The sequence below is a fragment of the Nothoprocta perdicaria genome, unplaced genomic scaffold, assembly GCF_003342845.1.
Source record: "Nothoprocta perdicaria isolate Ctin4 unplaced genomic scaffold, notPer1 scaffold_32, whole genome shotgun sequence".
In the NCBI taxonomy this organism is placed as follows: domain Eukaryota; kingdom Metazoa; phylum Chordata; class Aves; order Tinamiformes; family Tinamidae; genus Nothoprocta; species Nothoprocta perdicaria.
In genome coordinates, this window is record NW_020455555.1 from 2,491,958 (window position 1) to 2,518,977 (window position 27,020).

General features: G+C 44.1%; 1 protein-coding gene across 2 annotated transcripts in view; it reads left to right on the forward strand.

The window, feature by feature from the left end:
* Positions 1–27,020, forward strand: part of GRID1 (glutamate ionotropic receptor delta type subunit 1) — a 411,120-nt gene that overhangs the window by 210,385 nt on the left and 173,715 nt on the right. For both annotated transcript variants that reach the window (XM_026043010.1, XM_026043009.1), the window contains exon 4: positions 15,927–16,132. In XM_026043010.1, the coding sequence (XP_025898795.1) occupies positions 15,927–16,132 (206 nt within the window). The remainder of the gene's footprint in view (positions 1–15,926; positions 16,133–27,020) is intronic.

The window sequence follows — 27,020 nt, forward strand, 5'->3', positions numbered from 1 at the left end:
ACAGAGTCTGGAGTTGGAAGTGGCCTGGGACACGAGCCAAGCTGGGAGCAGAAGTGGGCCCAGGGCCCGGAGAGGGAGCTGGAGGCTCTGGAGGAGCAGGGCTGAGCGCGGGGCTGGAGATGGTGTGCAGGCAGCGGTGTGGGTCAGGCCTGGGCTGGGAGGCAGACGCCCACCAGCTGAAACCGTGAACCTTAACGCAGGCGGGTGCGGGAAGCGCAGCTGCGCGGCCTGCTGCTCCCGGGCCCTGTTAGCAGCTCTTTTGTGCTCTGCTGGCCACCTCAGCGCCCCAGAGCTGCTCTTGCTCAAAGGTGTCCGCAGAGATGACTGCAGCAACCAGAGCTTTCACCCAGGCTTGTGTTTGTCACCACAGTTCAGGCATCACCCTCCAATTTCTAGACTGATTCATCACCGATGAAGAAAAGCTTCACTTCTTCCTACTGCAAGCCTTGGTCCCAAGGTGAGAGGATGAGAACCTACGAGACAGCTTCAGAGGTGTTTCTTGGCGCTCTGATAGATCCGTCCTTTGCATCCTCTGGAGAGGTGGTCTCAATGGTTCATTATTCCTATTTCTGTCTGTCTGAGTCTGTTCTGAGGTTTCCCCCAAGCCTCTAACTCGAACTATTTGATGTGAAAGTCCTGCAGCAGAGAGACTCTTTGCCTCCTTCCTTTCCTCCCTCCAATCCTCCCTCCCAGTTGTGTCTGGGAAGATCCACTGTAGGGCATATTCCCTCCTCAGCTAAGGGAGCTAGAAAATAGAACTGCTTTTATGAGTTTTCCTATTTTAAGGAGCATATTTTGCTTATTTCTTCCTTTCATTGGTTTTCTACACTATAATTGGACACTCCTGGAGTATAGCTCACATGTGGGCCCAGGGGAAGGGCATGTATGTGATGGGCGAAACATGGTGCCGTGTTAAGCAAGGAAGCTGGCAAGGCCGTCTGTGTCTGGAACTAGCTCCATAAGCCCAGTTTATTTCCTAGCCTGAGTACCACGTGCTTCCTTCATGTTTTCCCTGTCAAGACTCGTGGCTCCCCTCTTGCCCTAGATGGGCCCCAGCTGCGAGATTGCTTTGGGCTTGTCTTTATTTTGAGCCCTCTCATTGGTGAGAGAATGATCTGGAAGAGAGTCTTAGGCAGGGCTTATGAATAGAGGTTAGCCTGACCTTTCCTGTGCTGGAGAGCTATCCTTGCTCCACTGTACGGTGAGCGCAGTAATTGAATGGATCGCACGGTGAATAATAGGAGAAATGAATCATGCTTAATTTTTTTAACTCTTCTGCAGCCGAAGAAGAAATTAATCTGGCAGAAGAATTTGCACATATGGCCTTTTTTTGCATAGATAGCCTTTTTTTTTTTTTTTTCCCCCTCCTAGTTTTGTCCTGATTATCTTGACAGGACATAAAAATACTAAAGCTGAATGAAGGTTTGGGGGGGTTGTGATGTGCATGCGAGGGAGCCGCGGTCCTGCGCAGTGCAGCGCGTCAGGCGTGCGCGCATTCGTGCGTGCAGCTGCGCCCGGACGTGTGACTCTAACCGTCTCCCTGTTCTTGAAATGATATTGTCCCTTCCGAAGGTAAGGCGAAGCAATTCAGCACTGCAGATAGTACAAAACTGGTGTTTCTCTTGGGCCTGACCTGATTTTAGAGGAAGAGACAGGAAGAAAGGAAGATTGATTTAGTCTCTGTGTGTCTGCCATATGCTGTGGGATGGGAATATTAGTCTGCATCTCTGAGATGGCAGAGGCTGGAGGATGCAGAGCAGAAGTGGTGGAATGAGCGGGTAGCAAGGGATGGAGACCATGAAACAATTTATCTAGGAAGCCTAGGCAACATGTTGTGCTGAATGGCTAATACAGCTTTGTTTGTGTTTTACCGAATCCTTCAGGACAGTCGCATTATTTGTATGACCATGGCCTTAGACTGAATGTTCCCACAATTACTGAGAAGTTGTGATATGCTTGAGGACTCTGCAGCCAGCAGTAAGAACTGCTGGTGTCTGGTATGTGTGGTTACCCTAAATTTTCAAACCTCTGCCTATGTTTTTGACTGTGCAAGTCTTAATAAAACTGGTAGAAACTTGAGAGCTGTGTGTTTGCAAGCAGTATGAAATCTTCAGGACTGAAGCAGTGGGCAGCAAAAGGAGTTTGCAGTGGCTGTGGTGAGTTACAGAGGCAGCAAGCTTAAAAGCCTTAAAAAGGGAAGGAGGAATTGTCAAACAGGGCTTGTGCTGGATGCCGTGGTGACAAGGTTGGCGCAAATGCTTCAGTCCAAATTATTAGCAAGTCATAACGTACCTGGTCTGTACGAGGCTTTCCATATTAAGAATACTTTTAAGGAGAAAGGGATTGAAAAGGGAACTAATAAGTTACTTAGGCTTTTTAATCACTGTGATTATTCTTGACCTTAAACAAAGTTACATTGCTGGTGAGCTCAGAGTGCCAACATGGACGTTTGTTCTTCAATAATAAAATGTACAAATGGAGCATGGAGCAGGATGCAGTAACAACCTCCCTGGAGCAGGTTTGCCAACCGTTTCCTACTCACTTCTGCAGGAAGCATCTTGGTAATTTGCGGAGGCCGTTGTGAACTGCAGGTGCTGGCACTGCAACCCCAGAAGCAGAGCAGCGTGGTGGCCCCCCTGTGATTTATTTATAGCTAGACTGATTGCCTTACTTATAGGGGAAAGGTGTCCTTCCGGCAGCTTGTCCACTTGGGAAAGTGTTCAGGAACAACCTGCGGAGCCTAAGGCAGGTCGAGTAAAGAAGCAGACAATAAATGGGCTTTCCCAGCAGTCCAGTTTGCCCTTTAGTTTTTCTAGAGCCGGCTAAATTAGGAAAGATAATGCAAGAATTGTGCCACCTGCCTGAGAGTTGTTAAATATCCTTAGGTGTGTTTGTTATTGTTTTTTTAACCTTAGCAGACATATCATTTTAATACTGTGTGATATAGTTCTCCAAATGTGGACTTTATTTTTCATATTGCTGTGTGGTTTTAGAAGTCACTACATAAAAATTACAAGAAGCAGGGCTCTCGGAGAATCATTTCACCCAATGGCTTTAAGCCAGCTCTGATGAGTTAAATATCAATTGATATTGTGTTGTCTTTACATAAACTTTACTAAGACTTAAAATTGGATATGCTTTTAAGTGCATCATAATTGAGTTTACACTTCAGTGAGGGTGGCCATAAATCCCCATATGCGATGGCTTTGCCCTGCCAAGAACGGTGAGCTCGGGCACCTCCACGTGCTGCTGTGTTCAGGAAGGGAAACTATCACCATTTGTGTCAGCCAAAATCTGGCTTGTTATGCATTAGGCATGACAAGAGCTGTTTGTTTATCTGAAATTTGTGTCGAGATGCCTTGTTCCCAGACACACAGGACTGTTATTAGACTTCGAGAGAGGAATAGATGGTCTCTGCCTCAAGCACCCTGAAGTAGCAAGTGTGTGCAGATATATTTATGTTCTGTGTATGTGTACCTGAAAACATGCTCACATGCTCATATTCCCTTTTCGTGTACACTTGCCTTCAGTGTAATTATGCATTTGTCAGGGGCTTCATGGCAGCAGCGGGCTTTTTTGTAAGCAAGGCTCTCACCAGGTCTTAAGCCTGATGAGAGCAAAGTGCGGATGAGGCTCCTGCAAGAGCAGCAGAAGACAGTCGGGGCGAGTAAGTTGCAAGTTGGGGAGAAGACTGACGGTTTGGGTCAGTCTTGTTAAGGCTTGTCTGAAGTAAATTGTGTCCCATCAGATCATGCCAGTTTGCTTCAACTCATTTTTCTGGAGCATGTATTTTCTTTTATAATAAGGTTTCTTGCAGTTCAGTAGGCTGTGGTGGAACGGAGAGCGAGGCAAGCGGGGAGGAAGGGGTGGCCCATCCCGTGGGAGTGGGAGACCCAGCGTCAAGCCCCCGTTGTGTTAGATTCCCCAAATTCCCATTAATATTAGTGCTTATTGTGTGCTCTAGGTAGAGACAGACTTACAGTGGCATTTAGCCTTCTCATCATGTTCCACTCCGTGCTTGGCCTGTGCTCAGATGTCTCCGTGTGCTTTGGAAAAGGAAGAGGTAGGATGACCTTTATGCAGACGAAGGGTTTGCATGTCTTCTACCTTAAAGGATGGTGGTGCACCTCAAAGTATTTATATATGGAACATGAAGAAAGAAAATGCAGAGATGCTAAGCTAGCACCATAATTATTGCTGATCTGTAGCTTATGAAAGAAGCAGAGCTGAAATTGGGATTTCAGAAGTCAGTTAAAAACTTTGACACCTCACTCTGCCTGGTGAGCGACTGCCAAATAAATACACAATTGAATCTTTTTTTTTCTCTAGATGACAAGATCTGAAATGAAATAATCATATTTCACTCCTAACTGACTTTTAGTGCTACTTCAGAAGGGAAGGATTAATTTTAAATGCTTTCCTGGATATTCATTTCCTTTTAAACTGGAAATTGCTATAATCAAAATGAAAACTCTTGACAGTGAATTTAAATGTTCGTCTTCTGTTTCTCATCATAACTTTGTTTAATAGACATCTACAGTTTACTGGAGAAAAGCCATTTTATTGCCTCACAGGAAATGAATGCAATTTCTGTGTTAAAATCCCCGGCTCTGTGCTGAATGAAGGCAAGCCTGTGTACTGCTCTCCTCTGAAATAGTGCTCCGGGATTTGTTTCTGCAAATTTATGCATGGAATTATGGGACTTATGATACATGGCCTGAACAATATGAGCAGACTATAAAGAAGATTTAGTCCAATTATTTGATTTAGACTTTTTTTTTGAAAGTGCAAGTATGAAATCATCTGTCTGATAAAGTCTTTGCCCAAGCGATTTGACTGCAGCCTGCTCAGCTTGTCTTTGGTAGCTATCCAAGAAGTGAAAGGTTATTTCTGATTTGTTAGGCTACCGAAGAACATCACAGCCATTCTTGATAGCAAGATACATGGCTGTAGACACACAAATACCGATAAAACCTGTCTGGGAGGGCTTAGAAGAATATCTCATGTGGTGGTACACATTTACGTTTGCTTTCGTTTTGTCATCCTTAGTAAGTTCTTTAGAGATAAGCTTTTTGTAGGATAGAACTCTCCTAAGGGCCTGATTTGCACTGTTTCATAGCTGAATTTTTGTTTGTAAGTATGAGTAGTCTGGAGTAGATTTTATAAGCTGAGAAACGGTTAAAAACCTAAGCTCCCTTTTAAGTTAAACCCCCTGTGAACTCTCTATTTGAGACTCCAGCGAAATGACAGACAGTTGTGTTCTGGTAATTGGCCATTTTTTCTATTTAAATAACTCTTTCACATTTTAAACTTCTTTCAAGGTCACTTACTTCTGATAGTGGCATATAACATCTCCTTTCAGTAAGCTTTTAATTTCCAAAGTGTAAATAGTCCCTATCTGCCAGGCACTTCAGGCAGTGCAGCTTTACTTCAGCTGAATCTCGTCAGTGGTTTTCTGTCTTTTTTTTTCTTTGTTTGCTTTAATTAGTTGCTGTGCAAGGTTTTATTAGTCTTGTGTATTTGCTGTCAGCTTTGTGTTTACCATTTCCTGAAATGGTCTATCATGTGCAGTCTGAAATGCAGGGACTGAACACGGGTAGCACCATTCCCACTGTCTGCCCTCACATGATTGATTATAACCATTGAATCATAGCTTTGATTTAATGTAAGTCTGAGCAGTGATTGTGGGTGATGGATCATGGTGGACATGATATTTCAGAACTAAAGTTCAAATTATATTTTAAAAGAATTTTCTCCTCTGAAGCATCACATTCGTAATCCTCCCATAGAGTTTATGGCAGCAGATGATTACAGTGATTGATTCATCCAGGTTCCTATTAGTCTGGCTTTACTTTACCAATGTAGCTTTTTAATTAGTGGGTTTTTTGGGTAATTATCAGCAAGAATTGATTTTCTAAAAAGAAGCACTAGTAATATTTTTAAAAAGTCACTGGCTACAGATACAAATTCCTTCATGCAGGCAATAAGCAATGTAAGGGAACAGACTCCATGCAATCAGTTTTAATCTATGCAGATTAAAGATCCAGATATCTTGGATATTAAAGACTTGGTGATTGCTTGATTTGGACTTAATATAGCTAGTGCCTGTAGAAATTGAAGTTGAATTGACTGTGCTATTTTGCTTATCTTTGAGTGGTGCAGGGTTGCAAACCCATTGCTGCCTAAAATTTGGGCTGCTCTAAGAAAGGCTGGGAAGTGAATAGCAGGAAACACTGCCAGAAGGGGCATAGCCTATGGGGGATGTTCCTTTCAGATCTGAAATAAGGAACTTTCTGCAAAGGTTTTTTTATTTATTTTTATTTTAAAACATCGCCAAGTGCAGCACAGCATATTTCCCCAGCCATCGGTAAAACTGAAACTGTTTGTAAAATGTAGCATCATACAAAAAGGGAAATATATCTAAATTTTAAATGGCCCCTGTGGAAATATGCTTGATAGGTAAGAGAGAGAATAAGACAAAAACTAGATATTTTCCCCGCCCTCTGTCTGATTGTCTTGCTCCCTTACAGAAGGGTGCAAATAAATCCCAGATACAATTTTTTCTCCTCTCTTTTGAATCCCAAGGAGGGAAGGTATTGGCTGTGTCTCTGACAAGCTGCTTACACGTATAAACTTTGAGCACCCTTTTCAATATTTAGAAAGAAAAATCCATATAACATGTCCTTCACATGTTTAATGATGTCAGATAGGTCTAGTGCTTCCAGGTCTGGCTCATGCACATCCACGATTCCACTTTCCAGTGGAATAGTGGAATCCGGCTACTTCTCTGTCCTGGAAGCATTTTTCCTCGCAATATCCATGTGAGGAAATGCAAAAATACAGGTCCACGTGCATCGTTAGTTATTATTAAATTTCTGTAAGTGTTATAAGTTAAGTGCTGTTGCTTAAGGATCTTATTTGGGAGCAGTGTAGATAATGTTGCAGTGGTGACCAGGCATCTCTCTGAACCTGGACTTGTTCACTCTCCCTGAAGCCCGAAGTGGGGCAGAGAACTGAATTTCAGGTATTAGAAAGATCTAAGGTCTCCTGTGATTTACTCCTGGGTGGTTTTTTACATAAAACTAAATGCTGTATTTTTGAAAAGCTTGATTTGACTTCCAGTAGTAATTAGCTAAAATAATAGCTACAGATATCCTTATTTTACAGATCTGCATAATGCTAAACTCAACAATTAAACTTTTTTTTTAATGTCTAAATGGAGTGTGAATGTTTTTCCTCTTGTTTTCTGGTTCATGTCCTTTCGGAGTTACGGGTTTCGGGGTTTTTGTTTTGTTTTTCCTGGATATAATCATCACAAGCTCATTTACACTGCTAATAAAGATAGGGAATTTAGCTTTCTCATGCTACAGTTATTAAAACAGAGTAAGAATTAATAGCTCTGGTGAGACAGAGCACGTTTCAGTAGAGTTTATCTTTCTGGGCTGCCAGAGAGGCCGTGGCTGGTGGCGAAGGCCCTCGGCACCCTGGGTGCCCTGTGCCCGCGAGGGCACCCGGAGCTCTGCGGGTTTGGGCCCGGTGCTTCTAAAGCCCCCATCAAGTGTTGGGGCCTCCAGCTGGGGCTCAGACCGTAGGTACAGGGTCACGTTAGACATGGGGGTGGCGTTAGCTGCATGCATGTGGAAGGGCACGTCGCGGGTCTGGGCGGTGTCATCCATACCCGCTGCACGCGTGGATTTAACAAACCTGCCGGTAACTTAACACTGGGGCTTCTGCTCCGACAGACGTGATTTCTGGCTGGTTCGACTGCTGTTAGCAGAGGCTGCAAGAGAAAGTGGTCAACCTAAGGGGCAGCTTGACCTGTTTGCTTGTAACTGTCATCTTAATTAGGGAGCTGATAATAGACATGCTGTTAATTAAAGTAGCAGCCTGTGACGGAGATTATTTGATGTGGACACAGGGATGTGGAGAGCAGGACATTCTTTCAGGAGAAAGAAGTACTTGTCTAATACAAAATGAGATTCAATCTTGTTTTAAGATCTCTACAGACTATTTTTTTCCTTCTTAACTTTCCAGTCCTATTATTATGTAGAAAAAAATGCAACTAAAGGCTGCTCACATCTTTAAAGGCTCTAGCTGCAGTTTGTTCTCCTCTTTCCGCTGACAATGTCACACTAAAATTGTCAACATAATTATAAATAGAAAAAAGGGAAAGTTCAAACCTTTGTTTTAAAAAATAATCTGCAAGATATTAACTTACCATTTAGGTTTCTTATTTGTGATTTTATGTGTGTATATAATTCTGTTTGGTTGGCTGAAGGGAATTGCAAATCAAAGTGACTATTTATTGCAGTGGGAATAAGGGATAGGTTCATAAAAAAAAGAAAAAAAGAAAAAAGAAAGTAAAAAAGATATGAGGGATCAAAGGCAGTGTCAGATAAACATCAATTCATCTCCTGTAGTGAATAATAAAATCTGAGGCAAAGAAGAGTTTGTGAGCAGCTATTCCACAAACTTATTTTCCTCACAATGTGCATAAAATGCAAATTCTGATCACTGTGCAAGCCGGTCATCTTGGGAGGGTGTCTGTAAGTGAGCCTACGTAATTCAGTATTTGGGAGATTTTTTCGAGTGCTGGTGTTGATACTTTTACCTTTCTTTACTAGGGAGGCAGCTCCGTGCAGACATGCTTGGCTTTTTGTTCCCATCGGTTTTCAGGTTGATGTTGCCCTGTTCCCTTTGCAAGCAAAAACAAAGTTCATTAAATTCATAAATTCAGAGTGTTAAGGCCAGAACATTATTTATTTGGAATCATTATGCAACAAGACCGGAGCGTATCGTGTTTTTATTATTTTTGGATTAAGCTTGTGTGCTCTTTCAGCTGTTGTAAATCTGTTATCAGAGCCTCTCCTCAAGACTTTAAACACTTAATTTGAACCCCCTGTATCCCAAGGGAAATTGTTCTAATAGTTGATTGTTTCCGCTAGGTTTGGAATGTGGAATTGTGTTTATTTGCTGTGTGGCTGGTTTGTTTCTGATCCTGACTTGGAGACTTGGCTCTGTGGCTGCTCGGCTCCGTTAGAAGAGCTGTCGGCATCTTCTCCCTGTTCGAATGTGCACAAGACCCACCTGCCTTCTCGGTAGCCCGGGCAGGCTGCGGTTCCTCAGCGTGTCGCTGCGCCGTGTGCTGCCCTGCCCGTGCTCTGCTCGTCTCCCTGGAGCCGCTCCAGGCTGGAGCATCTGCTCCAAGCGGGGACACGGGGCAGGCGGGCGGCGCTGGCGCTGCTTGCTGTGCCTGTGCACACGGTCACCCGCGCACAGAGGACCCCGCTCCCGCCCCGCACCTGGAGCTGCTCAGCCGCCGCCAGTGTGCCATGGAAAGAGAGGAGACCTTTTCCTCTTCAGAGGCTTCAAGCATAATTCAAAAATAATTCTTTATGTTTTCTACATGATGACTTACTAGGAAAACCCTCTGTAGCAAGGTCTGTTCTTTTCCCAACTTTTCTTTGGGGAAGCAGGAGATAGGATGCGTGAATGTAAGAAGGCAGTGGCAGAGCATGAGTGTTGCACTTGGGTTATTTACGTATCCCCTGTCCGAGCGCAGATCCCCAGATTTCCAGGGAGCACGTGCTGGCTCTGGGAAGCCAGAGCTTCCCTGGGTGGTTGCAAGAGAACGTGGTGCTGTCAGGACTGCCTCAAGTTTCCTGCAATTAGAAGTCAGAGCAAGCAGCTAGCTCCAAAAGAGGCTGCCACGTTTTGCTGGTTATTCTGTATCTTCTCTTTCTTTGAGAGCCAGCTTACAAATGTAAACGAAGTAATAGGCTTGAGGGTGCACTTCAGTTGGAGTTGTTGTCCTCACTCCCTTTTCTTTACTGGTTGCTTAAAGAATTTGCCTCAGTATTCCCATGGCCCTCCCTAGTGTCCAGTTGTCAACCTTGCTGCCTCTCTTCACATCTCTTCAGCCCATGGAGCCGTGCACCTAACCAAATCCACTGCAAATTTTGGATGATTCATTCTCTTCTAAGTAATTTTTTTACTTGCTCTCTCTTTGTCACCAGCTGCAAAATTTGGGAGGTCTTTTTTTTTTTTTTTTTTTTCTCATATGGTTAGCCTCCCTTAACTAGCCCTTATTCTCATGTTACTCCCATGGTTTTTGTATGTTAATTGCAACCTGCTTGCTTGAGGAAAGCAATTTTATTTCCATTTAGTAAGATTTTAGCTAGCAGTGGAATCTTATTCCTCCTTCCTATCCCTCTTGCTACAGAGGTTTTAAACAGATATTACGCATACATACATGTAGCATATTATACATACAGATAAAACATATATGAAACAAAAGAGCAAATATGAGTTACCATATTGGAAGGGAATGTGATCAGGAGATTGACAGAAACTCAAGCAGAAAAGACAAAAAAAATGTCTTCCTGGGCGCAAAGTCTTCATGACAGTGGATGAAAGGATGTATAGATTGCAGTCAACATTTGAGCTTTTGTAGCATTAGACGCTTGCTGAATACGAAAGGGGATGGTGTGGAGGTGGGAAACGTCCTGCTGTCAAGGATTTCATGGGTGCCCTTTAACTCTCAGGCACCCAAATTCAGCTCGTGCTGTTGCAGGTGCTCAGGTGCACTTTGCTGGTCGCTCACTGCACTCTGAGGAGGAGAGCTGTGCTCCTGCAAACACTGAGCACTTGTTTCCAGCAGACATGAACGATTCCTTTCCATACAAAGAGCAGATAGTGTGCTAGAGCCTCGGAGCTGGTGGCATGTGCAGCCTCAAATACTGTCACCAGATACGCGCAGCGGTGGTTCTGGGGACATGTCAAAAGAAGTGAAGTGTGAAACTGTATCTGCAGCCTCTTGCCAGAAGGTTTGGAAATCAGAGCGTTTCCAGCAGCTCGCGCGCCTGTCTCGCGCCCCGAGGTTTGCAGCTATATTGTGTGGGCGACTGCAGAAGCCACGGTGCTTACATGTGGGCAAATGCGTCCGAATAAATATTGAAGGTGTGAAGGGAGAAGCTGCAGATGGAACCTCCTAATATACTCAGTGACCAAGAGCAATCCAGTCTCCTGGTACCGTGAGGAAAGATTGTGTGGATGAATGAATGGACTTGGAAGAAATATCTGAACTGGAACATGCCTCCGTCTCACTAAAAAACAGAGGGACTTGAGAGAACAAAATAACTGTCTAAGCCTAAGAAAATCACTCAGTGTTATTTTGACTTCCAAAGATTTCCAGCTGCCTGATGAAAGGAAAGGTCCTTCAGAGGTAAATGTCATCAGAAGTCTTTCCCTCTCCCTCCCCCCATTCCAAAGTACTAATCCCATACAAAGACCCAGAAGTGCTAGAACAAGTTCTATAGCATTAAAGTACAGTGGGTTTGCTGGTGAGGAAGCTCAAAGCTTACTAGAGGATGAAAAATGTGAGTTTGGGTTAGAGTCCTTATTTGGTGTTGTATTCATAATCTCCCTCCCCTAGAAATTAGAATATATAAAAGGATAGGAAATTGCCATTTGATTTTTAACCTTTCTGTTTCTCTTTTATGGCACTGTAGCAATCTAATCTCCTCTTGGGGGAGAGGCTTCTTTTCCCCTTCCTCCTCATCAGCTTTCCCACAGGATAAAATGCGAAGCCCCTAACGATATCAGCAACTCGTCGTTCCCTGATGGGTAGATTGTGGGGTGCCTGGCAGCAGTGCATTACTGTGTTCCTCGTGGCACGGTCCCGTGTCTCCTTCCCGCTCTCCCAAAGCAGCAGCAGAGAGTTGGGTGCAGCGCAGCAGGCGCGTGGCGGGCAAGGGAGCGCGCACCCTGCTGCCACCAGCTCCCCTCCGTACAGCCCTGTCTAGTGCAGGGCTTTTCCCGATGGCGTCCAGAACCACCTCATTCCTTTCTAGAAGATAAGAAGACCTTAGCTAAGGAATAAGATTAATTAGGGGGGGGGAAAAAGTAAATCTTTCCATTCACATGTTAAGGTCAGGGTGTGTTGGGCTTCCTGCATGGCCTCCCTATCACTCTCCTTAACCAGGATGCGAAAGCTGGTCACGTTTTGGGGTAGCCCTTTGAAAACTGTGTTTGAGTTCTGCAGTCAAATCTCAATTCAAATTTACTGCGGACATAGCTCTCTCTCATTTATCCATAAGTATACATGCAGGGTATGCCTCAGTAATGCCTGATCTAATAAGTGCCCAAGTGAAAGAAATCGCATGTCACTGCAGTAAAATGAGAGAGGACCCCAGATACTTCTTGCTTTTGTTGTAATCAGCCAATTTGTTCCCCGTGTTGTGACATTCTGGCATCTCCAAGCTCAGGTTTTGGACCGACTTGCCCGTTGCTTGGCCTGGGAGCAGGGGGATGGCATCGTGCCCCCCCTCCGAGGGCTCCCTTGTGGCGCTGGTGTCGCACGGGTGCTGTGGGCCCCTCCATGTGGGACGCGCTCATACTAGAGAAGTGAGAGCTTGTATTTACCTTCACACTAAAAGTAGATGTATTAAATAAGTGGCAATAATTAAATGTATTAAATAAGTGGCAATTTTTGTTTTTGTTTTTGGCCTTGTACTACAGGAGGAGCTGACTGGCAGAAACTGTGTGATGTGGAGCTCGGTTTTGTCTCTTGGCTCTCCTCTTTGCCTTCCCCTAGAGATTTGTTAGCCCAGCAGGGGCCTTTTAATCTCATTTTCTAATAAGGTAGAGAGCAGAGAAGACTGTAATTGATTTTTGTATCCTTTTGCATTTTTTGGTGCATAGCTTTTATGGAGGTTGTGTTACAAAATGGGCTTTAAAAAGGCAGGAAAGTGGCCTTTGTTACTGGAGAAGAATACATAATTTTTCTATTTTTCTGAACATGGTGTCTATAGGAAGATGCACTTTGCCAGTCAAAGGGTTGGTAAAGAAAGTAAACTTTTGCACATTTCAGCACTCCCCTAATGACAGCGCCATAGATGGACTTCAAGTAAGACTGCCCCAAGCAAGGTTCTTCTGGCCGCTGAGCTTGAGCGAGCAAGCGTCTTGGAAGGAGGACTGGATTATTGTTGTTGTGTAATTAAGTAGTTACAGACCACAGCAACTAGCTCCTGTAATGTGCATTTATTGCATACTTTTTTATACTGCGCAGGTGCTTATAAAGTACACGGACTCTTCACTTGAAAGGTGTTGAATAAATGCAAGCAATAATTGTTGTTACACACATAAAAGTGTAAGGTGTTCCTGCCAGTAGCCTTTCCTCCAAGGGGGATTTAATTTCTCTATCTGCAGCAGTTTTATTGCCATCTCTCTTGAGATGGGAAAGCACAGTATTTAAAGTTGATTTAGGCAAGAGGGAGACTCTGCAACCCAGTGAAAGCGGAGGGTTGTGCTGCCTCCTCCTCCTCTCTGGCCACTGCCTCTGCAGTCTTATGAAGAAGTGCAGCAGTTGGTAGGAAGGGCTCTGTGCAGTCTGCAGTCAAGAGACCCATAAGAAAGCCGAGTATCATCACATTAAATAATGCAGTGGCTGCTAAGGCTGTGAAAACAATCCCTCCTTCTCCTGGAGTTTAAGTGCAAGGATTTTTTTTCTTTAAGTGTGCAAACACTGAAATAATGAAACTGTCTAAGCTTCCTTGACATTCTTGTCAATGCCTAACTATATCACCAAAAGATCACTCAAATGAAACCAATGTAAAAAAGAAAAAGTGTAAATAGAGTCTGCAATCAGCAAATGGAAAACGTAAAAGCTCAGTTTTTCCTGCCCGATCTCATTATTTTTCACACTTATTTACTTTTCCCTTTTACACATGTTCAAGTGAAAAGATTGGTGTAGGTCATTTGAAAATAGAGCTTGGTGCAGTTACTTGCATCTTCCCCAAAACCACTTGCTGATGGTTAAGAATGAAAGGGTGTGAAATTATTTCTCGGAGCTGCTTTAGCTTTGTACTCAGCCCCGGCTCCATGCTTCACTTTACTGCCAGCTCTTTTCTGTCCAGCATAAAATGGTTTCTGGCCATGTGGTGTCTCTACTGCTGTCAAGTGGGGTTAGTCACTGGGGTTGAAAAGACCATATATTGTGCTCTGCCTCCTGGAAGTTCCGGTCTGCAGTGAACATCCTTAAAGGCCAACTTTGCCTTCAGCCACACAACTGCTTCACACACAAAAATAAGGGTTTAAAGCTGCTCATGTTGAGGCAAAGAATGAGATCCTGTAATCTTAAGACAGTCGAATGTTAAGGTAGAATCTACAATTATTTTTACATAATATAATATTAAGTTTTGGGATATGAGTACGCTTTCCATATGGGTAACAAATGCCACATGTCCTTTTATATTTTATTCCAGTTTACATCAACCAGTGCCCTGACCAAAGCTCAAGCAGGAGATGACAGTTTGAATTATTTTGTGAAGTACAATTAAGAATGTTTTTGTAACAGGCATTTGTTTTGCAGTTACAAAATTCATATGCTAGCAGTGTCCCAAGGCTTTTCTTGCTGTTTTGATAGCAGTGTTATGCTTGGAGTTGTCTTGTTCTTCTGTGGCCAGACCTAAAAACATGGCATATGTCTCAGCTCAGAAGAGGCTCCTCTCAAGCCCAGAAGTTCGTGCTGAAGTTGGGCATCATGGAAAAACCACCAAGTTTGTGTGAAGTTTGCTTCTCCTACGGTGCTTGAGTGAATTAGTTCCAGGTCTAGCCTGCTGACCACATGATTGTAGCAGAAACTAGAGTATTTTATATATCTGGAGTTGTTATATGGTTTTAAGGATCATTTCTATGAGAGTGTTTTGCATGACTGTGTTTTGTGTCGCAATTTTGGAGCATGGGGGGTGCCCGATCCTTCCCAACCAGATGTTCCCTCATGTCAAATATTGCTGCAAGTTCTGCTTGAATGTGTAAAATGGGGTATATGCCAGCGGGTAGATAATTCAGACAGGACTATTTGTGTTTTATGGCTGAACGTAGGCTACACCTTGGGCAAAAATAGCAATTGGGAAAGGGAAGGCAAGGCTGGCTCCAGGTCCCACAGCTGCGATGGGCTGTGTTTCACTTGCTGCAAGTGGTTGTGTGAGCTTGGATTGCTATTACATTCCTATAGTGTATTTAAATGGGCATAGGAACTATTTTTATTATTATTAAGAGGTAATGGTAGTTCAAGATAACTCTTTCTCTAATGCGAGAATCACAGAATTATCACAGAGAATCTGAATGTTTTGAATGAAAGGAAAAAAGTTGCTGTAGAAAGTACAAGAGAGACAACACATGTACGAGTAAAAAGCCTTTATGGACTCCTTTATTGAATTCCATGTGAATTTTTAAAAGCTCCTTCAATTCAGGAAAAAAAAAAAAAGTGCCACAAATTAGAAGTGGAAGGCAAATAGTGACTGTGTGACTGTTTCTGTTAGAGCTGCTGTGGAGCAAAGCTCAGGGTTCCTGCACTGCAGGGCATGAGAGCTGCTAAATGGAGAAAGTGGGGGGCATCAAACTCATTTCCTTAGTGCCGGGGCAGATAAAGAAAAGAGCCTAACTCGTGAATTATAAGTAGATGTTCCTGCATATAGGCATGTGTTTATGTAGTGATATGTTGAAAGAAATGCTTGCCCTCTTGGCTACTGTTTGTGAAAGCGGGTCCCGTTAAGCAGCCCCCTAGAATCAGCGGTGGCTGCTGAGGAGGCCGCTCTGCGCCCGCGCGCGGGGAGCCGTGGGCAGCCCCGGGCGCGCGCCGCTCTCACAGGCTGCCGGGCCCCGCGCCGGGGCGCCAGCTCGGCGGCCCTGCCGAGAAACGGGGCCAAGGCCTGAGAGCAGGAGCGGCCCCCGGCACCCGCCACGGCGGCTGCACGTGTGGACAGCAAGCCTGAAATGGGGGGATCTTAGTGTTTGTGCCTCAGTGACTGCAGTAACTGCTGCAGAAGGTTTAAGCAGCCTGACTGGCAAGCTGATGCAGTGGTGTTTTTTCTCTCTCTTTTTTTTTTTTTTTTTTTTTTTTTTTTCCCTGTCCTACCCTACAGACATACGGGGACTGCAGGGCTTTCTCGATCAGGCCTCCAGGCTGGGACTTGACGTGTCCTTGCAAAAAGTGGACAGGAACATCAGCAGAGTCTTTGCCAACCTCTTCACCACCATGAAAACGGAGGAGCTGAACCGCTACCGTGACACCTTGCGAAGGGCCATCCTGCTGCTCAGCCCGAGGGGAGCCCAGACCTTCATTAACGAGGTCAGTGCATGGTCCTTTCCACCTCTTTGCTCCAAGAACACCTGTTGTGACTTAGGTGCCAGGTTCTCAGCAGTGCTAGGTTTCAATGGTGCTGGCTGATAAATGTCACATCAGGTTCTTTGTCAGGCTCTAGTGCCAGAGAGCTGAAATATGGGGCACTCCGTGTAATACGTACTCGTAATATGTTAATGAAAATGGGACAGCACGGGCCAAATGGGCACTTTCAATATAAAGTGCAGGTCTGCCGGGCAGTTCCTTCTTTTTTCCTGGTTGTCTTCCATAGTGGTGTTTTCACTTGGATTTAAGCCACTGTCTACAAGTGACCAGAAGAATCTATTGCAGAGGATGAAAAATGAAGCCTCAGGTGCCTGGGGATGTCACCTTTGTGGTGGAAATGCCCAGGCTCGTGCAGAAAGGGCGCGCTGGGCTCTTTGCAACTGAATCATGGTGTTTCTATCAAGTCTGAAGTAGGAATTGTATGTTTGGACCTTTCTTAACAGTGTCTTGAAATCAACGAAGCTAATTAGGACAAGGATGTAGCTGTGGGGCAAGCTTGTAATTAATGTTGTGCTGGGGGCTAATTTTTGGCGTTAATTAGTCTTATCCAACTTTTTTTTTAATATTAAATAATGAATTCTATACTGTTTCATATGTCACAGTTGAAAATGCAAGTAGGATCCTCCTTATAACTTCAGTATATTCATTAGCAAAGAACTTAGCCTTGAAATAATTTTCTTTTAGGCAGACTGACCTAAAAAATTAAAATGTGGCTGAACCTGTTTCCAGATAGTTTGCTGCATCAAAGCCTGCTAAACTAAAGAACAGGAAGAGTGTGTTAAATTCTGATTTTTAAATTAACAAGTTGCCTTTATCCTGGCTAAGTGATGTAAGTGGGTAGCTCGGGAAGGGCTGTGCACAGCTGGGGCGCTCGTGCCCTTGGCTTTTGCAGAGGGCTTCAGCTTTCCAGTGACTAGGAGCAAGGTGGCCAACAAAGGGAAGGTGCTAAGAGCCAAGCCACGTGGGAGCTTCACCCACTGGGGCCGGGGTGTGCGGGCAGGACCCTGCCACCGGCACGCGCTAACGGCCTCCCCTCCTTCACTGCTCGCTTCACCTTAAAGCAGCGTGTGTTGTAGGCATTAAGGCTAATGATCTTGGTATTTCTCCAGTTCCCTGCAGGAGTTTAACTGTGGGCAGAAATGACAAGTAATTTATTTAGCAATCTTCCTATATTGAAACTGGATTGATTCAGAAAAGCTTTATGAAAGAAACTCCGTGCCGTAGAAGCGGGCTCTCGGGGGCTCAGGTGTGGCGTGGAGGGAGTCCCGCGCTGACGGAGGCCGATGGCGAGCCGCGGAGCAGCGCGGGCGCTGAGAGCTGCTCGCTGTCGGCAGCGCAAGCCCGGGTGGCTTGGGACAGCAGCTTTCAGGTGGAACCAAACACTTTTATATAATCGGTGGAAATGCGCCATTCACAACGTGCTGAAGGGACTTATTTCTCCTGCTGCAACCTGTGCGTTTCTATACTTATTAAATATTTCACGCTCTGGATGAAGTCATGACTGGAGCTGGATCGCTAGCAATGTTGTAGCTGAGAAGGTGTTTGAGGCTTTGAAACAATTCCTCTTCTCAGATCTGGGAAAAAGCTGGATGGCAGAAAATTGTAAACAGCAATCTGAGAAGAAAATTCAAAGACTTTTTCTAAAAACCATTTTGAGTATATTGATTTCCTCTTCCATTTTAGCTCAAATTTCAAGATAAAAATTTGAGAAGGAGTTGGATTTAAAACTTTGTTTCTATAAATTTGGGGGCTTAAAAAATTCCGTATAAACAGAGGTTCATCATTAATGTTATTAGTTTGTATTTTCTGTAGAGGAAAAGCGTCTCTAGTAAATCTGGCTTGAGTTGTTCAAAGTCTGTTGGGTATGTCTTCATACCCAAGGTGTTGCTCATGGGCCCTCCTAAGGAATGTAAATCACAAAACCAGGAAATGTTCCCAGACAGCATCTGGATGATGAACCCTGCTATGAATGTCCTTAATAAAATTTTCTAAGGACAGGTCATAGGCGTCACCTGCCTGCAGCTGGTGTTTGCTTCCTTGGCCTGCTGTGTTGGCAAGTGATGCCTTTGCCCTGTGAAGGTCTGGATGCAGATTTCGCTGGGCTGGAGGTGCAACAAGCAACCTGGGCTGCATGGAGCTGGGGACAGGTCTGCCATCGCTTGGGCTCCCAGCTACCTGAAGCCTGCAAGTGCTCCTTTGTAGGTTTATTTCTTTGGTTTAGTTTTTATTTAGGCATCATTTTTACTGACTTTGTATCCTCAAAGCCTGATTGTGTGGTGTGTCAGATTTACTGCATCAGAGATTATTGGCATTTCCATATATTTTCAGGATTTATTATTCTGCTAAAGCTGCTATGACTGTGTTGGAGAGGAGAGAGAAATCTTTTCAATTCTGTAGGTACAAACATGGAATCGGCTTTTGTTAGAAAGCAGAAGGTAAATACATTTATAAGACATTAGCTACCCCAAGTTTTGCATTAGAAGGTCACTTTGGGATTAAAGCAAACCTCATCTAAAGAATGTGCCCATCCTTAATCATTTTGAGAAAAATGTTCCCTCCTTGCCTGCAGAAATCCTTGAAGTGTTTGGCCGGGTGCCGCGGTTCACTTTATATGCAAAACCTCAATCATGAGGGTGGCTGTGTGACAGCAAAATGAGTTTTATATTGCCAAGAGTGGCCTGTATGATTCCCCAGCAAGGCGATGTGGAGGAAGAGGAGAGGGAAAATGGGCGCTGGGAGGAGATGGAGCCTTTTAGCTCTTCTGTTACCACCCTTGGCCCAGGAGCGGTGCCTGTGCCTCAGTAGACTCCCCTCTTTCCAGAGCCTCCCGCAGAGCCGGCCGCCCTTCCCCTTCCACTTAGCGACGGCTGCTTTTTCAGTCACGAGTAGAGGTGTATTTGTGTAGATTACTTTTATCATTAAGGGCTCTTCACTACAAGGTGACATCAGTGAATGGCGAATGGTTCAGAGAGGGTGACAAAAGCTGAAAGGACAGGAGAGCATGACCTGTGAAGGATGAAAAGGACGGGAGAGCATGACCTGCAAAGGTAGGTTTCAGGACCGCCCTAGATACAGCCCGCCAAAGGGAGTACCAGTGACAAACACTTGAGAAGAAAGATCATGAAAGGCGGAGGAGAAGGAGGAATTATTTAAGGTGCTCAAGGGTGGTCTAAGAGGAAGTAAGGCCCTGAAGCTAAACAGGGAAGGAGTCTGGCAGCGAGGTCAATTAGCGAGCGCGCGGCAGAGGTCGGTGAGGCGGCAGCCTCAGGAGCGTGCGAGGGAGACGCGTAGGTGGCTCAGGTAGGAGCCCTTCCTGTGGCCCCCGAAGGCTGTCCATGCCAGCCAGGATGCTCGGTGGGCACCTCTCGGGTGTGATTTCGGGTGCAAGTAAATTCAGACTTGGTGCATACTGTTTATTTGGAGAGATCTTTAACGTTGGTGTTTCCTAACGTAGCCGTGCAGTAACAGTTGTTGAGGTTCGCTCGGGATATGTATTTATTGAGACTTTTCTTTGCAACCATAGGTAGTATCAGTTGTTTTGTAGACTTGAGTCATCCTATTTTCCTGTATTATCACTCTGTCTTTCATAAACCAGCAAGACAGAGGTTGTAACAGAGCTGTGAGCAGTTATTGATCTGGCAAGAGAAGGAAGTCTTGGCTTTACAAAGACCTTCTGTAGCTCCTCTTCTGCCAGCTTCACTGACATGCAAAATTCGGCTGCTGAGGTGTCTGAGAGTCTCAGTACTTGCCAGTGTGTCTCACCTGCCACCTGGAGTTGGGGTGGCTGGTGAGAGGTTCTGCTTCTGCGTTGGGTTTTGGAGTCGTTTCACGGTGCTGGGTGGCCTCATTCCTTCTATGCTGCCGAAGGTGCCGAGTGGCCGGTGCCTGGTGGGCGCTGCTCGGGCCGCGCTTCTCCTTCCGTCGGTGACCGCAGCGATCGCTGGGCTGCAGCTATGGGAAGTATTTATAAATGTTGAACACTCGGCACCTGCCTGAAATGGTTTGTCATAAGAAGGAAGGACTCTTATTTTCTGGAGTTTAACAGTACATAAAGTTTAGTGCTAATTTTCTGGTGCTTTGCATTTAATATTGGCAAACATCTCTTCTGTATTTGTTCTAAATGTTCCGCATACTTGCCTGAATCTCTGTTCTGCAAACAGTATATAAACATCATGAAATACTGTTGAATAATTTAGGTGAAAAATACCCGTCGTTTGGTTTTAGAAAGAAATTTCTTTGTTTAAATAACTGGTACTGATTTGTGTGTGTGTGTGCTGGTAAAGAATTGTAGGAATAATAAAATGCTTTTTTCAATAGTTTAGATTAAGCTGTAACAACTGTACTCTTTTTCTAAATCCTCCTTTTCTTGTGTGTATTTGTCCTCAGTACTAAAGTCTTGTCTGATATTATTGACATTTGCAATAAAATCAGATTCCCTGAGTCTAAAGAGAATAATAATTATAATTAAAAAACAAACAAAAAATATCATTAAACTGTTTAAACCTACACTGAAAACAAACACTCGTTTTGGATAAATTGGCTTAAAGGCAGATTTTCTTCCATTGAGACAAAAAAAAGAACAATTTTATTAAACTGTAATCCAGGCTATGGGATTACTCCAGGAATAATCATTTATGCAGATTTGCAAGCATTGTGAAAAGGAAAAAAAAAATCATAATTTGGTGAATGAATTACTAAAATTTTGAACTGTTCACATGGCTTCATGCAAATTACATCCCTTTTACTACTGCAGGTGTCCTCAAGTGATTATAATTTTAGAAATCCATTTTGATTGTCTCAACTCAGAATGTTGCATCAGTTTTTGAACCCGAATGTTCCAAATCTGAGCAACATAAGGCTGGCATCCAATTTTGTATATCCCTAACAGTAAAGACGAGAATTTTGTGAGGCCTTTGGGGTTGGTTAAGGAACAATTATGGAAATGGAGTACGTTGGCAGGAGTTACAGAAAGTCTTTATGAGTGTAAAAACTGCTTTACTAGCAGTCTATTTAAGCCCTTGAATGTCAATAATATGACTAGTGTGAAAGAATAGGATTTCTGCTCATGCTTTGAATCTGATGACTGGGTGGCTGGCAAGGCGGGTGTCAGGGCACACCAGGAGGTCCTCAGGACCAGAAGAGCTGAGCTAAGGGAGGCCCGAGCCTCCTTAGACAGCTTTCATGGTGAGATAGCTCTAGTATCTTGTAAAAGCACAGTATTTTGCCTGAGTTACTATTACAGAAAAAGAAATACAAGGAAAATACACAGGCATTGGTGACTTGTCCCATAAGGTAATAAGGGAGAGAATATGTATAAGCAAGTTCAGATCAAAATTGCACTGCGAAGCATTCAGTGGGCTAACTGAAGTAGAACTGCCATGAGGCGGAGATGGTGAGGCCTCCAGGTGACTGTGCAGCCAACTTCCAGACCAAAGGGATGTTGTTTGTGCGGGGGCAAGGGCTGGATGGCAGGTAGAATGCAAATCCTCACAGTAAGAGCGGAGGAAAAGGCAAGAAATTGGAGGGTTCTGGGAGAGAAAGGCTCATAACAGCAGCGTCCCGGGAGTGGGGATCTTAACAACTGTCAGAGACTGGAGAATAGCTAACAGAACACTGAAGTTCAGCTGGGAAGAAAGGGAGGATTGTGCCAAGCAACTGTTGGATCACTAACCTAAGCACAGCAGTCTGTTCTGAAGGAAAGAGGAATTAGCAGAGCATGTATACACGTAAAAAGAAAAGCCCTGTCATGGAAAGGCAGTTTGAGTTTACCAAAGCAGGTAATTTTAGATGACTCTGGTAGGATAATTGCAGGGCAAGGTATAAAACCTGTTGAAGGTGGAGAAAGTGGAAGTGAGGAGAATAAGAAAGGAGGAAGGAACCGCTTAAAGAAGAGTAGCGTTGGAATGGTAATATTGGATTGGTGTCAATTCCTAGGAAAGTCTCAGGAGCTCAGTGTTGGGATTAAGTCCTTAAATATTTTCATTAATGACCTTCGCCAAAAATAATGACCTGATGCTGAAATTGCTGTTGGGTCAATGATATCATTTCTTGCAGAGATGAGTAAAAGCATCATCTCTGTGGAGAAGGTTGAATTCTGATACAGGAAAAACCTGAATTCTTTGAGAGGTTGTAGTAAATGTATTGAGGGTCTGTTCAGAACTCGTGTAATAGCAGAAGTACCTGGTGGTGCAGAAGAGACAAATAGCCTTGCTGTAGGTTCAGTGCATGGAGGAAAAGCCAAGCAGCATGTGCCATGGAGGAATTGAGTGACTGCTTGAAGGTGGGAGGTGGCAGTGGAGCACACCCAAATATCTGAACAGAAACTAAGCAAAAGTTCTTTGCATAGTTGAGAATGTTGATAAACTCAATAATTTGATTTAGGCAGGATTCTTGAGAACAGAAGTATTGTGCAAAGGTGACGTGGGTAAGGTGACCACCTTAGCAAGGTCTGCAGATCTTGGAATGGTGCAATGGCAACACTTCTGAGATAGTTCAGAATCAGGAACCAGTGCAGTAGAGCACTTATACCCAGGCAAGTTTACTCTTTGAAGCTCAGTTTTCTATCTAAACATAACATCACATTCAACTCATATGCTCAGTAAAAGGTTTGAGAAAGGTGTTTGATTGGAAGCTTGTAGGTTACTGTGTCTGGATCAAGATGGAAAAGGACAGAAGGACAGAAAGGCCAGCCTTTCTGTCTAGGTAAAGATCGTTGTTGTGGTGTGCTGTCCTGATTTTGATAAGCTGCGATCTTCAGAATGTACCTGAACCTTTGGGTGTTGTATTTAATCCTGCTTGGACCTGCTAGAGTAGCAGACTCGTGGTTTGCAGAGGGATTTCAAACCTGCGTACTGAGTTTGCACTATTACTGTTATCTCCAAGGAGTTTTATTTTGTAAGGAAGGGCAAACTTATGTTGGAGGCTAAATCCTGAAAATGATAACGATCAATTCTAACAAGATTCAAGACTGGGTACTCTTTTTCTTTCTTGCTTATCTATTTTTTTGCTTTATTGCCTGTTTTTGTCTTGAGTAGAATTCTGACATGTTCTGTGCATGTGCGCAGATGTTTTACTGAATTTTTTCCTTGTGAGCCAAAGAGCAAAAGCAGAGATCATTGTGTTGAGGTGCCAACCAAAGAAGTGCCTGGCAAACCTGAGACCTTGTTTTGAAATTGTAGCTATGCCAGATCTTGCAGACCGAAGAAATACTTGCAACTTTCTCATTAATGTTCTAACTGTGTGATGCTCAGTACCGCTTTGGTAGTTGTTTCATTGCAGGTCTTTTGTTCCTGAAGTACAACTCAATACTTGTATTTGCCTTAACAATATCAGCATTAAAGACATCTAACGGAGAGACTGACAAAACTGTTCAAATACTTTTAATTGATTTAGTTGTCTTACAAGCGTCATCATTTTTCATTAATTTTGACTCATTAATTTTCCTTTTTCTCACTTTATTAATTTTCTCATTCATTATTTTTGTTTGTTCTAAATCTGACTGTCAAACATGGAAGCTGAGCAGCTTGGCATGCAGTTAAGGCTGTTCAAATGGGACAATTTTCCCCAGAAAAGCCGAGCTGCACATACAAAGGATGGCAACAGGATGTGGAGAGCGACGCTCCAGTTAGTGTCATACTGTGTTCGGGGGGTTAATGTGTTTTTTTTTTTCCCTTTATGTAGCCCTGTGTTAACACAGGCACTTCCAGCAGTAGGTCTCTGCACAGGTTCAACCTGAAGATTGGCAGATTGAAGCTGTCGGAAAGGGCTGTATTTGTTTTTCTTTTGAAAAGAAAAAAAGAGGTTAATGGCTTGAAAGCACAGAAATGCCTTATTGGGCCACACAGATACTTCACCTTCTTTAGGACCCTGTCTTTAGCGGTATCCATTATCAGCTCTTGGAAGAGCTGAGACAGGAAAGCTCTCCAGAAGACGCTAACCAAACAGGACTACAGGGAAGGAGGAGGGGGGAAGCGAAAACCCCAAACACTTTCACATCTAAAGTCTGTTTCCCCCTCACCCCTCAAATTATTTTACTTCAGGTCATTCAGCTGATCCTAGAACACTGTGCAATTTAAAGATAAAGAATATATATTTTCTTTAATGTAGCGGAAAGTTAAATTAAATACTCTGAAATATCTATGGTCATTATAATACATAAATATATGCAAAATGTTTCTCTAACACACAGTAAATCTGCAGATGACTTTATCGTTCCTAGCAAGGATAATTTTCTGCAATTTAGGTATAATTTACCAGAAAGCAGAGATTACTAATTAATTATGGCTGATTAATTTTTAAATATGCTCCTGCATTTGCATTTCATCATTCTACCAGTGTTTGAACTTTAGCAGAAACACTACAGGTGCATAAGAAAATGCATCTGCCTCATAAAAAATTGGAGAAATGTAAGGGCTGTAGAAGAACTCTTTGCCATTTTCCATGTGGACCTGTTTGTATGAGCTCAGCTGGAGTTGTGCTGTGACCTCCGTATGGGTGGGCATCCAGCATCGGGGTGACCCCACCGGCAGCCCTGGTGTGTTCTGCACCAACCAGAGTCCCTGACTCATCTCCTTCCTCCTTTCAGAGCTTGTAGAAGAGGCCATTTAGCCTCAGGAGGGAATAATGGCCAGTAATAATTTGCACGCACTTAGCATCTTTTCAGATGAGGCTTCTAATCACTTTTAGTGGGTGAAATAAAATGGTATTTACTTATTTTTAGATTGGAACTGATTTGGCAAATGATACCAGCCTTCACGAATTGCTTGCAGGGTGCAGTCTAATATAAGACAAAAGCTTGGGCGAGATTTCCTGGGCTGGTTTCAGCAGATGGCTTCTGAGCAGGGTGCCCTGGACCCATGCAGGGCCTCGGGAGGCTCCCTCTGCACTGGGGTGGCAGTGCTGGGCTGCTCCGCTCCAAGTGTTGGGCTCGGGAAACAACCAAAGCAGAGACACGGGGAGCCCTCTGGATAATCAGGGCAAGAAGGGCTCAGGAGCCTCCTTGCTCGTTGAGGACAGGCAGCTGCTTGATGAAGGTTGTTGCTGGAGACGGTGTGGTAGAGGTGCAGTTGTGGTGCTGCATCAAGGGAGGGGGACATGACTGCCTCAGTGGGAGGCATGGGATGGCCAGGGCTTTGTTTCCCAGGATATCTTGCAAATACCTTCAAAATTACCCAGGATTTAAGAGTTACTGTGAACAGAGAGGGTAGTCTGGTGAGGAGTTACTCCTGCAGCTGCTCCCCTGCTGCTCTGTTAAGTGCTAAGTGTCTCAATAGGGGCTGGGATGTTGTTTCATGAGACACTGTGTGAACATGTGTCCTCAAAGAGTTTGCAAAGGTGACATATAGAACTATCTGGGGAGTAAAAAAAAAAAATAATAATAATAATAATGAGCCATACTGTTCAGTGACAGAAATAGTGCCTTCATACTACTCTCGTAGCAATTAATTATTTGAATAGGGGGACGGGGGGAAGATGGTATATGGTGTTGGTAGATATCTCTGGAACCTGTGGGTAAGCAAGGCTGACACCAAGGCCGAAATCCTAATGATGAATTAGAGATGATATGGAAAGTTGAAATAAAATGTATTTGGCATTGGGAAGTGAGGACAATTAGCATATGTCTGATGTGACAGATAACAGGGGAGCTACTGAGTGTAAAGAGTGGAAAAAATCAAAACAAGACACCAGAAATCCTTTTTGTAGCAGAAGCCGCAGTGAGATATGAAAAGCACTTGTATTTCTTAAGGTCAGAAAGATGATCTGTGTACAGACAGGTAAAAAGCTTTACTTTGTAGAAAGGCTTCATCTGAAGAACGTGCAACCTGTTGGAGGTGGTGGAATCCGTCACCCAGGAGAGCAGGAGCTCCTCAGCCTGTAGCCGGTGGCAGAGTTTTCCCCGGTTGCTTGTTGGCTAAAGCTGGAGTAAAGAGAGAAGGCTGCGTGCAGAAATGGGTGTAGGATCCTCTGTGGACTGAGGAATATTGGAAAGTCTCTCCCAGGAATACGGGAATAGGAGGAAAAGTGGGAGGGAAGCGATGGGAGGACGAGGCGCTTGGTGTGTTGTATTCCAGCCTGCGAAAGCCTTGGATCATCAGGCAGGAGAGAGTTTTCTCACTGTGTGTTTGCTGGCAAGTAAAGGGGATGATTTTCCAGGATTTTATGGATCATTTCCTTTGCAGTGAAGTTCTAAAATAATCTCAGCTCCAACAGTGTTGTCTGTGGGGCACAACATAAACTCTGTGCCCTGAGGGCAATTTTTAATCGCTTTTTAACTTTTAGTAATGCCTCTTACTGGAACAAGCTTCATGCAGAAGTTTTCATGGAGGGCAGGTCAATCATACTTCCATGGATTGATTTACTGTTTTACAGACTAGTGGCATGGAGCATTTTCACTGTTGTTCACTGCCCTTGAAGAGTTTTGTTGACAAAACACATTCATATTTATTTTCAAGGATCAGAAGTTACGTATCGCAGTAGCGCTGAAACTCATGATGCTGAGGCAGGTTTTGTTGAGGCAGATACCTAAAGATCATTCCTAAAACACACTATGGACGTGAAGGATCATTCCAGCTGGGAGACGGGGGTACAGAGGAAGCAGGCAGTTGACTGAGTTTGCTAGAAATGAGGCCTGAACTCCTGAATGTCAATCCAAGGCCTTGCCTGGAAGGTCTTCCTTTCATTTGATACTGCCAGCTGTGTCTGTGCTACCGCTGACCCTGGTAGCTCCATGCGCGGAGCTGGGGGTGCTCCCAGCGCGGTGCCGCCTGTGTCGGACAAGGCGCCTGTCGCCCGCGCGCCGCGGCGAGCGCGACCCTCCCGAGTAGCGCTCGTC